Source organism: Nuphar pumila, chromosome 2, assembly GCF_984573655.1.
Source record: "Nuphar pumila chromosome 2, dmNupPumi1.hap1.1, whole genome shotgun sequence".
Classification (NCBI taxonomy): Eukaryota; Viridiplantae; Streptophyta; class Magnoliopsida; order Nymphaeales; family Nymphaeaceae; genus Nuphar; species Nuphar pumila.
In genome coordinates, this window is record NC_143250.1 from 66,695,777 (window position 1) to 66,708,844 (window position 13,068).

The 13,068-nt window shown below is 38.6% G+C and overlaps 2 protein-coding genes across 2 annotated transcripts; one reads left to right on the forward strand and one right to left on the reverse strand.

Moving 5' to 3' along the window:
* Positions 1-2,391: 2,391 nt before the first annotated feature.
* LOC149845642 (uncharacterized) lies at positions 2,392-7,121 on the forward strand. Its single transcript, XM_089997686.1, has 5 exons — positions 2,392-2,777; positions 4,657-4,897; positions 6,149-6,354; positions 6,556-6,656; positions 6,730-7,121. Exons 1-5 carry the CDS (start codon positions 2,660-2,662, stop codon positions 6,862-6,864), a joined length of 801 nt encoding a protein of 266 aa, XP_089853812.1. The 5' UTR covers positions 2,392-2,659; the 3' UTR covers positions 6,865-7,121.
* Positions 7,122-10,016: 2,895 nt separating this feature from the next.
* Positions 10,017-12,436, reverse strand: LOC149845643 (purine-uracil permease NCS1-like). Its single transcript, XM_089997688.1, has one exon. The coding sequence runs from the start codon at positions 12,245-12,247 to the stop codon at positions 10,604-10,606; it is 1,644 nt and encodes a 547-aa protein (XP_089853814.1). The 5' UTR covers positions 12,248-12,436; the 3' UTR covers positions 10,017-10,603.
* Between the last annotated feature and the right edge of the window lie 632 nt (positions 12,437-13,068).

Consider the following 13,068-nt stretch of genomic DNA (forward strand, 5'->3'; position numbering starts at 1 on the left):
ATGTTGTTCTCATTTTTAATATAACCAGTTTCTCCCAAATTCTGAATAAAAAAAATAATAAAAATATTGAGATGATCTACACATTTGAAGCTTGATTTTAGAATTTTATTTGGTCCTGTTTGAGTCAATATTGAGGGCAAAATGACTATTGTAATATAACACAATTTTTTTGTCTTGGTTGCAGCACTGTTTCGACCTGTTATTTTAAAAATTATAAAAACCTATTCAAAACTAATTAAAATAATTTATGAAAAAATTGAGTAGAAGCCAATACATAGACGAAGACTCTATAAAAGGAATTTTGTCAAAAGAGTTCACAGTAAATCTCAAAAAATTCTCTAAGCTGGAATTTTTTTTATAGTTTACAAAATATGTCCTATAGTTTTCAGAATAGAGTTCAGTTACAAAATTTTTATAATTTTGTTACAAATGATTTTGAAATTCTGTTTCTTGAGTTGTATTCCAGACATGTTAGGACAACTCCAGTTAAATTTTTTAAGTCAAAACTATTCTTTGTGACTTTTGATGACTTTTTTAAAATCAAATAAACATGGATACAAATTTCTTGAATTACATGTATTAATGCCTAGTCAATTCCTACATTGCTAAACATGATGAGTGATGCTTAAAACATGATTTGTGATATGATATGTATGTTAACTAAATGTTCTTTGTGTTGAATTATGAATGTTAAGAATTCATGTTATATATATATGATAATGTGCATTATGCATAATGATGCATGATTATTGAGAAAGAAATGAATGCACATGTGATTTTGTTAAATGAGCATAATCTTGAATAAATTATGTATGCAACCTTTATGTAAGCATGTGTGCATATAATATGGTGTATGTATGGCTCATGAGTGAGCTTGGGTTCGGTGGGATGCACAGGTTCTTCTGAAACACCAAGAAAATAAAATACTTAAAAGGACATGCATATAATCACATAATTACCTCAAGGAGGCCGTGCTCAAAGTTATCCAAAGATGAAGTTTGTACTGCGAGCAATTTGAATGAGTTAAGAAATGATCTTGTGTTATGGAGGCATCATTGAGCGGAGCATGGGCTAAGGAGCCCGTGTGCTAAGAGCACTGAAATTAATTTATGAGTTTAATATTAATTTACACCTAATGACACATTCAAACTCAGGATCACCTTGGAGAGGGTGATGGTACACTCGACTGGTCAACTATTTGTTACTTTGGAGAGCTAGGCATCTCCATTGGTCCTCAATCATCAGTAATCGAAGTTAGGAACCCTAAAAAAGCTTCAAATATGGGGGCCCTAATTTTTCTATGAAATGACCTTTTTTTCTCTTATAAAAATATGATAACACAAGAGCCACATGATTAACCAATCTCATCAATGAGTACAGGCCCCACAATTGACAAAAAAATGGTACCCACAAGAATATTCTCTCCTGGATTGATTAGGCCTCTGATTCCCTTCTGAGGAAGCATTTTCTCAACCCTCATTTTCTTATACTTACGCAAGCATATGCCATGTAAGTATATCCAAAACAAAACTTCACCCTAACTCACTCTCATACCAGTGTCCCAAACACGTCTGCCCAAGAAGTTTTTTTTTTTTTGACGAAGAAAGCTGGGGTTAGGCAAGACCCCTGCCACTTATTACTCAACGTATACCATTGGGTTTTGAACCTGCAATGTCCTACCACAATGAGACGTGCACATACAGCTCTTACACAAACGCCACTCTAAACAAAAAGACAAGTATAACTAATATTCACTAGAATATGAGAACGAAAAATATGGGTATTTCAACATTTGTTTTTGCAAATCCAACCTCATGGATGTGCTTGGCATGGTGAATTTTCTAGGAATCAACCATTAGACCGTGTATTTTTTATGAAAAATTGTAATTTTTGAATGTTTGAATATGTATGAAGATTATGAGTCATTTATTTTAAAGCCTTAAAAAATCTCATTTGTGCATCAAAATCGGATGATTCAAGAGCGGGTTCTTATAAAACCAATCATGGAGATCGCATCCGTACAGTTAGATAAAAAAAAAACAAAAAACTCGTGAAAATCATGGTTCACATTAGTTCTCATATTTCCGGTACTCGTGACTTGTATAACTTATAAATAGATGCCTAAACTATGTATAACAATTTTATCCTGACGTAGGACCAGAGAACGTGAACCAGGCAGGCCTACATCTTCTCAGGGACACTCGAATCTATTTTTATTTCCATATCGTGGGAAAATGTGACCACCTTGGGTTATCTAGTTTTCCTTGTTCCAACGACGAAACGAATCCGACCAGGTACATGAGTAGCTCGCCTCTAGCTCCATATCCCCTGCAGAAATTACAAAACAAAGCTCTCTCTCTCTCGTGCCTTATTGGGAGTCTGTTTTATTGATTTTGCAAGGAGGTGACTCATATATACAGAATGGTACGGGTAACTTGATCTATTGGTTTGGTGCAGAGAGAGAGAGAGAGAGAGTACAAGGACACGCTCTCCTTCCACTATCATCCTTAAAAGACTGTTCTCACATACATCTTTTTACATTGAAACCGACCCTCTCTCTCTTTGACCTGGTCTGCTCTCTTAACTTGCTCGTAGTTTCATACCCACACACACCGCCCACGTCCTCCCATCAATCTCTCTCTCTCTCTCTCAAAAGAAGATGAAGAAGATACTTCAAGAAGCTCGTCAATTCAAATTACCCAAGTGCTGCCAACAACCCAGAAGGGGCGGAACCAAGCCTCGAACCGATTTCACCGATTCCGTCTGGTCTTCCTCTGGTTCATTCTTCTTCCCCCCTTGTGTCCTTACTCTCTCCATTCCTCTCTATTGCCGCCTCAAAATTGAAGAATCCCTTTGTTTTGATATTCTGGGGCATAGCACAGCTTGTTTGATTTTTGTTGGGTGTTTTTCTTTTTATGCGTGCGATTGTTGCTTTTTTTGTAAAGATGGGTTTTCCTAATGTTATCAATTCACCGTCTTATGGGGGAGTTTTTTTTTTTCCTATTTTGTTATTTAATTCAGGAAATCTTTGATACCAATTTGTTGCATTGTAATTTATTCTTCATCCATTGATTTTATATGCTGTTTGTATCATCATTAATTTTTCATGTTTGTGAATTGTGATCATCTTCATGCTCTTCATTGTTGCCTAAAATGCTTGTTGGATTTTTGCCATCTTTCTGCATCTTCTTATAGTGTGGTTTTTACTCACCAGTAAGATATGTTTTCTCTTATTATTGGCATTCTAAACATAAGCGCAAAGTGCTGTTGCACAATCATATTCTTCACATAAGCAAGGAATGCTTTTGTCGATGAAGACTTTACGTGGGAAATCTTCTAGTCTTTCCTAGAAGGATTAGTTCTCTGAAGATAATTTGGTTTTCAACTGGATATAGAACTTGAGCCTGTTCCTTGTTGTCCTGTTAATAGTTCCACCAACATTGTAGGTTTATCAATTGAATTCTTCTTCTTCTTCTCTGGAGGCTCCTGCCACCTGGTAGATTGGATACACCAGCACATGATGTTGCTTGCTTTTGGATCTCATTTTCTTTAGCAGTACATTGCCGACCATAGGGAATCCTTGGCCTCAGAAGCATCTCGAATCTTATAAACTAGCTCTGCAGACATCTGGCACTGGTGGAATAGATGCATTGAGGTCTGTAGATCATACAGCTACTCAACAGAGTGATTTCTTATGTGTTGGCAATAAAGAAAACTAACTGGATTGCTCTGAATCTGATTGGCTGTATTTATTTGGGATCAAGCCAGCCAGGACAGTGGGTGCTGGCTGAGTTTCATATTTGAAGTTAGCGTCTTGGAGTCCAAGGAATGAGTCATGACGATGTTGGCTTGTTTGGTCTAAACCAGCATGAATTGCAACTCTTCGTACACTAACTTCATGTTGTACAGCGATTTCCTTTTGTTGTAGTCTGAGATAACCCTTCTGAGCAGAAGTGTGTCTAAGAAATGGATAGGTCATTGATGGAGCATCTTTTCTAAGTGGTATCTAAGTCTTTTTGTTTAATATTCTAATTAGTCAGTTTAGTTTTCTTTTTCCTTTTCCAGTTTTTCTGGAATATTCATTGGCTGCCATGATTTTTTGGAGAGAGATACTATTTCACCAATCGAGTCACAGGTATCTGACATATTCCCATATGCCTCATTCCATCAAGTAATCAGACTGTTTTTTCGTACAAGATTGTCCTTCATTATGGCCATTATATGTGTGTATGTAAAATATTCAAATGTATGAAATTTAGTACCTTCTATTCAGTTTTATCTCCTACATGTCCTAAACACTTCAAAAAATCAGATATGTTTGTCATTATTTTTTTTACTAAAAATCATGCTTTGGAATCTGGATAAAATCAATTTAACTAAAGGATTTAATTTTTTTAATCACCAACTTTCAGTGTGACAGGGGTCGCTGATTTTTTTTGCTTTAAAAGAACATGAAAAGTGCCTCATCTAAAGCATGTTTTTTATTTAGAAAATCATATAAAATACATCTGTATGTTTAGATTAAGCAAACACCTATATATATATAGCCACACACACACACACACACACACACTGCTAACAGGCATTGATTCTCAAAAGTTATCCATTTATTTATTTATTTTCAATAATAATATGTTTATGCATTTCCTGCAACAGGTTCTTCCCTTGACTTCTCGATTTGCAAAGATGACATATCCACCACCAGAACTACTAGCACAGGTCAAGGAATTTATCATCCTGGTCAAGGATCTATGAAGCAAATCCATAAAATTTCTCCAATTAATTGTGTTTTGGGGGATGAACAACAAAGTCTACCATTCCCAAATCCATTAGACCCTCATTTTGCTGAAGTTGAATCCGTTTCTCAGGAGACATCTTTGGGTACCTTTGATAATGGGTTTGTTTCATTCTTGACTACACATATACCTTGTAGACATCTTATGTTGCAGTTATTACTATTGAAATATATGGATGCCCGTTCCTGCAAGCTGCTTTTTTCATCAGAATTATTCTGTTATCTTTATTATCAGCTGATCTAATGTGTACAGGATAACTGCCAATGACATGCCTCAATATTGAGTACCATATATAAATGGCTAGTGTTTGGGAATTACAATTTGCATTTTTAAGGCATTTACATTTCCTTTTGTTGGAAGCTTTTTGTTGCAACTTATTTCATGCTTAATTTTTCTTTGTCTTGTCTTTTCATGTAGTAAACAGATGTTACAAATTATGATTTTCTAGGTCATTAAAGAAAATTGTACTAATATTCAAGGAAAAGAAAAATGCTCCCTATTGTATTGTAGCAATGCCAAGCTGTAGCTAGCTTTCATTGTGACAAAATCTTTAGTTACCAAGCTAATAACTGAAGCACCTTGAAACTTATGTGCCTAGGGCTTTATTGTAATCATGAACACGTTTTTCTTTTGAGATTATGAGAGGATCAAATTCATGGACGATGACAATTTTATGGCAATTGAAAACCATGTGATCCATTTTTGCTGCATATAGAGCTTCATAGTATTCCTGAACTAGGTCTATGTCAGCAGGCATATCTTTTTTTACATTAATTTGTGACAGTTTTGTACTATTTTCCATTTGACTGTTTCTAGTCCTTTGTTTGTATTGCTTATTATTGCTTACAACCAAATAATTATTATTTTTAATTTTGAAATTTTATAAATTTTTACAAGACTCGTATGTTTTTTCATTTTTCAAGTGTTGAAGTTGTCATTTCTGATTTTGTGATGTGAAATAATACAATACCATGTGTTGGACTTTAAATATTCATGGAAAGGTGTGATCTGTACAAAATGAGTTCTTGATCTTGTTTTTAAGACCCAGTGGTGCATATTGCATTTTGCTGCTTGATCATTTTATGGTCTGGTTGCAACTGCAATACGTGACTGGTTTTAATGGGTGAACCACAGGTTCTACAGTTCAGTTGTTCCTACTTCAAAGTCCTTCAAGTTTTGTTGCTTGGGCACCTATTGACTGCTGAATCTGTAACCCACAACCTTGATCATTATGGTTCTATAGTTTTATGTTTTGGTTAATTAAAAAACCGCATGAAGTCATTCATTTCTCTTTCATCCATTAGTTTGTCCAATGACCTAAGACATTATTTGGTGACATTTATTGTGTACAGATCAAAAGCACAAGGTTTCTGTGAGAATTTTGATGCTGATTTCTCATCTGAAACATTTGATTCTACTCCAGAGAAGGGACCCCATGGAACCAATAGCAACAATGATGTCCAGGCTTTGTGTGGAAATGGATCTGTCAACTCATTCTTACTTCGGGATAAAACAAGTGATGCGCTAAGGATTCCAGTCCAATTCTGTGAATCATCTGGTGTGTATCTTTAAGTTTGATTTTTTCTCTTATATTTCTAAACTCCAACTCGAAAGCCACTATTCCATGTCATTGTCTCCCTAAGATACTCTATGGTGCTTGCACTAGAATGCTATAATTTCAAATCTACTCAAGCGGCATTGCCTGAACACTACTAGGAAACTGGTTTTCTTATATTGGCTTCCCTTATTGATGTATCAGATGTAGCTTCGGGAAATGCATCTTGTTCAAGCAGGTGCGAGGACAATGACCATGAAAGAGGAAGGGGCAAAAGGAAGCACAGGCCAAAAATTCATTTTGATGTGCGTTTTTCTTTGCCATTTGCTTAATTGTTCTTTCTGAAACTCTCAAAATCATGTTTTTGGCTTCGTGTAGGAGATGATTCTCTCACCAAAATCTGTGAAGAAAGTACGGAAGCTGAGGATAATGCGCCGCCTTGGGCTTATTGCTCCTCCTGGCTCTCCATTTGCTGTGGCTTCTCATGTAAGGACCACTTGCAGATCAAGCTGAGGTTTAAGAGCCTAATTTATCTTCCCCACCTTTGCGTTTTCTGTTTTTAGCTTCTCTTTTCCTCTTTTCTGCCTCTCTGCTTGGTTTCATGTGGCTTGGGTTGAGATTGCAGAGTCGAGTCTATCATATTTGTGCAGAGGAAATGTTTTCAATGTTAATAAAAAGCTATTTTGCACTTTGTTTCTTTTGGAAGTTGTTCATTCCATTCCAACAATTGTTTTTTGTCTTGATGGGTTAGGTGCCTTCACAGGTATGTGATATTTTCATCTTTGGTCATTGAGTTTAGTTTGATCGTACCTGTATCTTTGTCTTCGCCACATTCTGAAACTTCTATTTGAGCTTTCACTTTTTAGTTTCTCAAGTTTGTCAGACCCTTATCAATTCTCAGCATGTGAGCTGCCAATGTTCTGAGTTGTGTTCTTTTGTTTGTTGTGGCAATGGTTGAACTGTGTGAGATGTTCGCCATGTCTTAAGTAAACCTGCTCTAGTGCTTCAAAGTTTGTATGGAAAGACGTGTTTCATCTGACAAACCAGGAGTCGAATGAGATAGCTGGACGGTTAGGCTGCACTATGAAACAACAAAGGGTCCCTGGGTTTGAATCCAGCAGGAGCTATCTTTCAACCATGGATTCTTAGGCTGGTGGATTATCGACGTGTAGGATACAGATCGGATTATGGAACATCCTGAGCAGAGCCAAGCAAATGAATGATGGACAAAGAAGTGGCTGAATCTTGATTATGATGGCCCTGATGCCAATCTTGATTGGGCACCTATAAGATGCCTTTTTTTACCACTAAAATGGGATTGGTAATCTCGTCTAGTGTATATGTCAGTGAAAGTGGTAAACCTGAAAATGGCTGAACTATCCAATATTTTTTGCAAAATTTGGAATCAGGCAAAACCTCTTGTTTTTTACAGAAAGTCCATGACCAGACAGAGAATTGTAGATACAGTCTCCCCATAGTTTGGTGACTTGGCAATATATGGGGTGCTCAGCCCAGTTGATTGAATCCATCATTTTGGACTGAGCTTACACATCCGATGATGCAATTGGATCTGCCATTTCTCCTCTTCTTGCTTCTTTGTTTTGGTGCTGACAAAGTCTTTTGTTATTGTTATTGGTAGGGAGTAAGAAAAGACCAATCTATTAAGATATATCTTTTCTTTCTCCCTTAGGTTAACAAAGAGTGCTTTCTTGTTGTACTTAGCTACTTCTTTTGAAAAGGGTCAAAGGTATTGTATTGGTGAGAGAGTATGGGTGACGTATGGCAGCTTCCTATTGAGTTTAATCTTTATCGCTATCACTCTTTCGGTCACTTTGCTCCCTCAATTGTTATTTTCTTAATTGGTCGCCTTGCTCCTTTTTAGGCCAAATGTATTTTTAGGTAGGATTGACTATTGAGACTTGTACGATTGGAGTCTTTTTAAACTCAGAACCACGTATTTTGTCTAATTTTTGCTTGGGCCAGATCGAGTCCATTCAATTTACACACTGTTTTCATCTTTCAACGCACTTTTACCAGATCCAATGGACCTACTTCATTGGATCTATCTTATACTTTATGGGTTTTGTTTGTAGCTATTTTGCCAATATTATCTTATGCTACAAGTCAAAATGGATCATATTCTAGCTTCGGGATTCTACGTTACCTTACTGTTTGGAGACAAGTAAGAGAAAACGGTTGAGACTGTGTCTGTATTGTAACATTTATTTATCTTATTTATTCTTTAAAGATAATATATTGTTAGATAAAGAAAAGAATGAATATGGACCAAAGGTGGGCATATGGTCAGCCAAGGCCTGTTGAGGCCTGTCAGGCCCAAGCCGGACCTAGGTGGCCCAAATTCTATCGGGCTTGGGCTGGGCCTAGTTGCCATCTGGCGACGCCAAGGTGGGTTGGCCCGGATTCCACTGAAATCGTATTTTGGCCCTACATGCGCCCGGCCCCGCCGCCCACCCTTCCAGTGGGAGAAGGATCCACATCCCATTTGAGAGAGGATCAGGTCCAAAGAACCATGGATAAAAAACTGTCCAAGGCACCTTGGTTACCGTCCATCGTCCGGATGAACTGCACCAAAACCTCTGACATGCTTCTTGTTTAGAACAAATTTCAACCATTCACTTCTAAATGGTTGATGCCGTTCATCTAGAAGGTGAATGATATTAAAAATTCTTGTGGGGTCCATCTAGATGGGGACAACTATTTTTGTTGGGTTTTGGGTGTCCATCATCTTTATGATGGACGGCACAACTGTATGTCCAAGGTCCTTGGACCTGATCCTCACTCGTCCCATTTCACTATTATTTGCTCGAGTTATATATATCTACGCCCATATCAGAGTAATTTACAAAAAGTTGATTCACTTATCAGCTATTTACCAATGGCAACCCAACATATTTTATTACATTCAACAGCCTGCTTTATCTGAATTTCTTTCAAACACCTGCCTAAAGTATAAAATTACGTTTCATCATTTTCCTATAACAGAAGTCATTTTATTTCATGTTATGGTCTTTTGTTGACTAAATAAACAATTAGGTGCATTTTGGTCACTTTTTTTACTAAACAAAGGTCAACTCAATGATTTTAGGACCAAACATGTTTTTGAAACATAAATTACAAAAGAAGGCAGCTAAATGCAATAACCAAAATTGCTTGGCGTTTTTGTTAAATAATTGATAAGACAGGCATCTTTTTGTAAATTATTCTTGATATTATATAATTGTGCAGGAAAATTAACAAATCTGAACAAAATATCCCAGTTAGTGGCTCCACTTCTTCGAACGGCCATCCTACGGGGTATGGATTTTTGCAAAAGGCACTTTGCAGTATCAATCACCACAAAAAAAAGTACATAATTAATTTAATATTCTTTTCTTACCAATCATTACAAATAAAAAATTGCATTGTTAATTTAATATTATTTTCTTACAAATCATTACAAATGAAAATTTGCATCATTAATTTAATATTGTTTTCTTTCCTGGAAGGAATGATTATTACTGTTTAAGCCCAGCTATGGGCTAACTTCTAAGAGGATCATGCATCAACTCACTGCAATGTATCAACTATTTCAAAAAATGTGTAAATATTTTTTCAAGAGAAACTATAGAAATGACTAGTCTACAAAGAGAATCCAGCTCACACCTGGGATTTCCTCTGGCCATTTCAACTGCCATGTGCTGGAAAGCAACATTCACGGTCCATTTCACAACTTGGTATTATCTCAATTACAAATAAATAATATAAGAAATCACAGAGAATGATTTTACCAAACAAAGAGAGTCCATTAACAAAACCTCTGTTAAGGGGCCTCAGATCTATGCAAGTCAAAGAATACCTTTCTAATAAGAGTAACTTTTCTGTTTTGGAAAACAATGAAACTTCACTATCAGCTAGCCTGAGCAGGATATGCTGGAATCTAATTCTAATCTCTGAAAGGTGACTGGTGTTTATTTTGAAGAACAAATTCCGAACCCCACAATGGAGTGCCCCCATTTATAAACTGTCTTTCTCATGCCGATCTTCTGATATCAATTTACAGCATTTTCCAGCTGAATCGAGCTAGCAGGACTTACTGTATTTCTTCTTCCTTTCTGATATCTCAACTCTTGTGATTGTTATAGAAAGAATACAATAACACAACCAGATAGAAAATGAACAATCCTGCAATTTTAAGCTGCATGATTGCAATATGCCACTACTGAAAATGTGCGAGAGAACTGCACTGTTTCAATCACTCCTTTTTTACTCTTCCATTAAGTCTTGAAAGGCACCAATAAACAAGGCCAGCTGAAAAGAAGCTGATGAACCAGGCATTGTTATAAGCAATTACTAGCTCCCTTGAAATGGTTTTCAGCAATCCAACCTTATGAAGAAACCCCGGGATGATAGGCAAAATCCCGGCTATTAACGCCGTTAATGCCGTGAGATTGTATCCTCCAAAGTACCAATATGGGCCTAATGGATTTGTGGAATACAGAGCATCTACATCCAATACAGTACGCCGGAGAAGATAGTAATCCACAAGGATGATTCCTCCAATTGGTCCCAGTAGTGCCGAGTACCCAACAAGCCAAGTGTAAACGAAGCTCTTGCTGGATTGAAGAAGCCGCCATGGCTGGAACAGAATCCCAAGGATGGCAGTGAGCAATGCTCCTCCTCTGAAGCTGAACCTCGATGGGCTGAGATTCACGAGCGCATTGGCAGGGGCGACTACATTGGCGGCTATATTGGTGGTGAAAGTGGCAAGGCTGATTCCGACTATGGAGAGGATCACAGGCAATGTGCCACCAATTCTGGACAGAAGCTGAATTGGGCTGGAGATCACATGACCAAATATGACTTCAGTAGAGGAAGTGACTGCAAGGCCGACCAGTGTGAAGGCGCCCATGAAGATCGGAAGCCCGGCTTGGCCGAGAACCTGATCGGCCTGCGTCTTTGCGAACCGGGTGAAGTCCGGGATGTTCAGCGCCAATGTCGCCCAGAAACTGATGTTCGCCGTCAGCGACGGGAAGAAGAGCTGCCAGAATTCACCAGTTGTAAGCGAAGAAGAAGCAGAGAGCATTCTGCCGAACCCGCCGGCATTGGAATAGGCCCAGCAGAGGAGCAAAACAGTGCAGGCGATCAGGATGGGAGCAGAGTACTTCTCCAAATCTCGAACGCCATCCATTCCTTTCCATATAACGCCCATCTGGGCGATCCAGAAAGCGATGAAACAGGCGAATTCGAGAACGGAGGTGCCGAGCCAGGGGACGGTCCCGGTGAGCGAGGCCTGCTTCGCGGGTTCGGGGACGAGGGCGAAGATCGCCTGGCCGCCGATCCAGGTCTCGATGCCGAACCAGCCGCAGGCGACGAGGGCGCGGAGGAGGGTGGGTAAGTGGGCGCCATGGATGCCGAAGGCCGACCTCGCGAGGACGGGGAAGGAGACGCCGTAGCGGGTGCCGGGGTGGCCGGTGAGGACGAGGGGGAAGAGAAGGATCAAATTGGCGGCGACCACCGTAGCAATTCCTTGCCACCAGGCCATGCCGAGCTCGACGAGGCTGCCGGCGAGGTAGTAGGTGGGGACGCCGACGACGAGGCCCACCCAGAGGCTGGCCATCTCCCAGCCGGTGAAGGTGCGCTGGCTGGAGGTGGTGGGTCTGAGATCGTCGTTGATGAGTGATGGGTCGGGCTCAAACGTCGGGGAGGTTCTGTCATTGGTTGCTCTTGCAACCATCTTCAGAGAAAATGGTGCTGGTGGTGGTGCTCTGTGATGGTGGTGGAGTTGCACGAAGGTGGTGGAGATGGAGCGATGGAGGGTTTGTCTGGTTTTGTGTTGTGGGATTAGGAGGAGAAGGGGCTTGAGATGGGACAATCCATGGAGGCATTTGGATTCCATTCTTTTTCTTCCTCGGAGAGAGAGAGAGAGAGAGAGAAGCAATCAAAGGATGACCATCTACTTATGACAACGGCTTTGTGGGCAGTGGGGGTAACCGTCAATAAGGATGAGATGAAAGAAATGACCCTTCTTTTCAACCACAGGTGGAGAGTATTTTATGGTACGGTCAACTCATCAATTATGTTAAAAAAAAAAGGCAAAATTTCATTTCAGAGGTAACCTTTTACCCTAATCTCAAAAGAAAGCCTCACTTTTCTGAGTTTTCTGATACTTGTTTCCTCTTAAAAAAAACTGTTCAGCAGAGACCTCAGGTTACCCTTCATGATCTTGGAAAACATCGTTCTTTTGAGTTTTTTATATTGCTCTTTGGAGTTGAAACATGCTTATTACCCTCATATAAGAGAGAAGGGTAGGTATTTTAGTTATTTGTATGTCTTATTATGCTTTGACTCTATTTATCTGAGATTTACTTGAGTTGATGGTCAATGACAAGAGTGGATCGCAGTTTCTAGTAAAACAAAGGCTCATATCAAGAATTTCAGAAACCTAAAGGCTTTTAAAGAATTACGGAAAAAGGGCTAACGCCTGAATGGAATTTGCCCTAAAAAAAAACAGAAGAAGATTTACAATAGAGAACAAGTTCCCATATAAGAATTCTTATCAAGGAGATCAACTGCACATTATACCATAGTGCGTCAAAAAGTATAAAAATAACAAATCAAACATATTTCGAATTCTCATGAGAAATCCAACTCTTTAATTTTCTAAAGTAAATAAATAAAAAATTTGAGAAAATAAAAAATAACAAAAATGTGTTAAAA

What these genes read in the sequence shown, in the direction of transcription:
- LOC149845642 (XM_089997686.1), top strand. Translation starts at nt 2,660, where the DNA reads ATGAAGAAGATACTTCAAGAAGCTCGTCAATTCAAATTACCCAAGTGC. An exon ending in CCAATTCTGTGAATCATCTG is followed by an intron (nt 6,355 to 6,555) that starts GTGTGTATCTTT and finishes TTGATGTATCAG; the next exon opens with ATGTAGCTTCGGGAAATGCA. An exon ending in GGCCAAAAATTCATTTTGAT is followed by an intron (nt 6,657 to 6,729) that starts GTGCGTTTTTCT and finishes GGCTTCGTGTAG; the next exon opens with GAGATGATTCTCTCACCAAA.
- LOC149845643 (XM_089997688.1), bottom strand. Translation starts at nt 12,247, where the DNA reads ATGGAATCCAAATGCCTCCATGGATTGTCCCATCTCAAGCCCCTTCTC.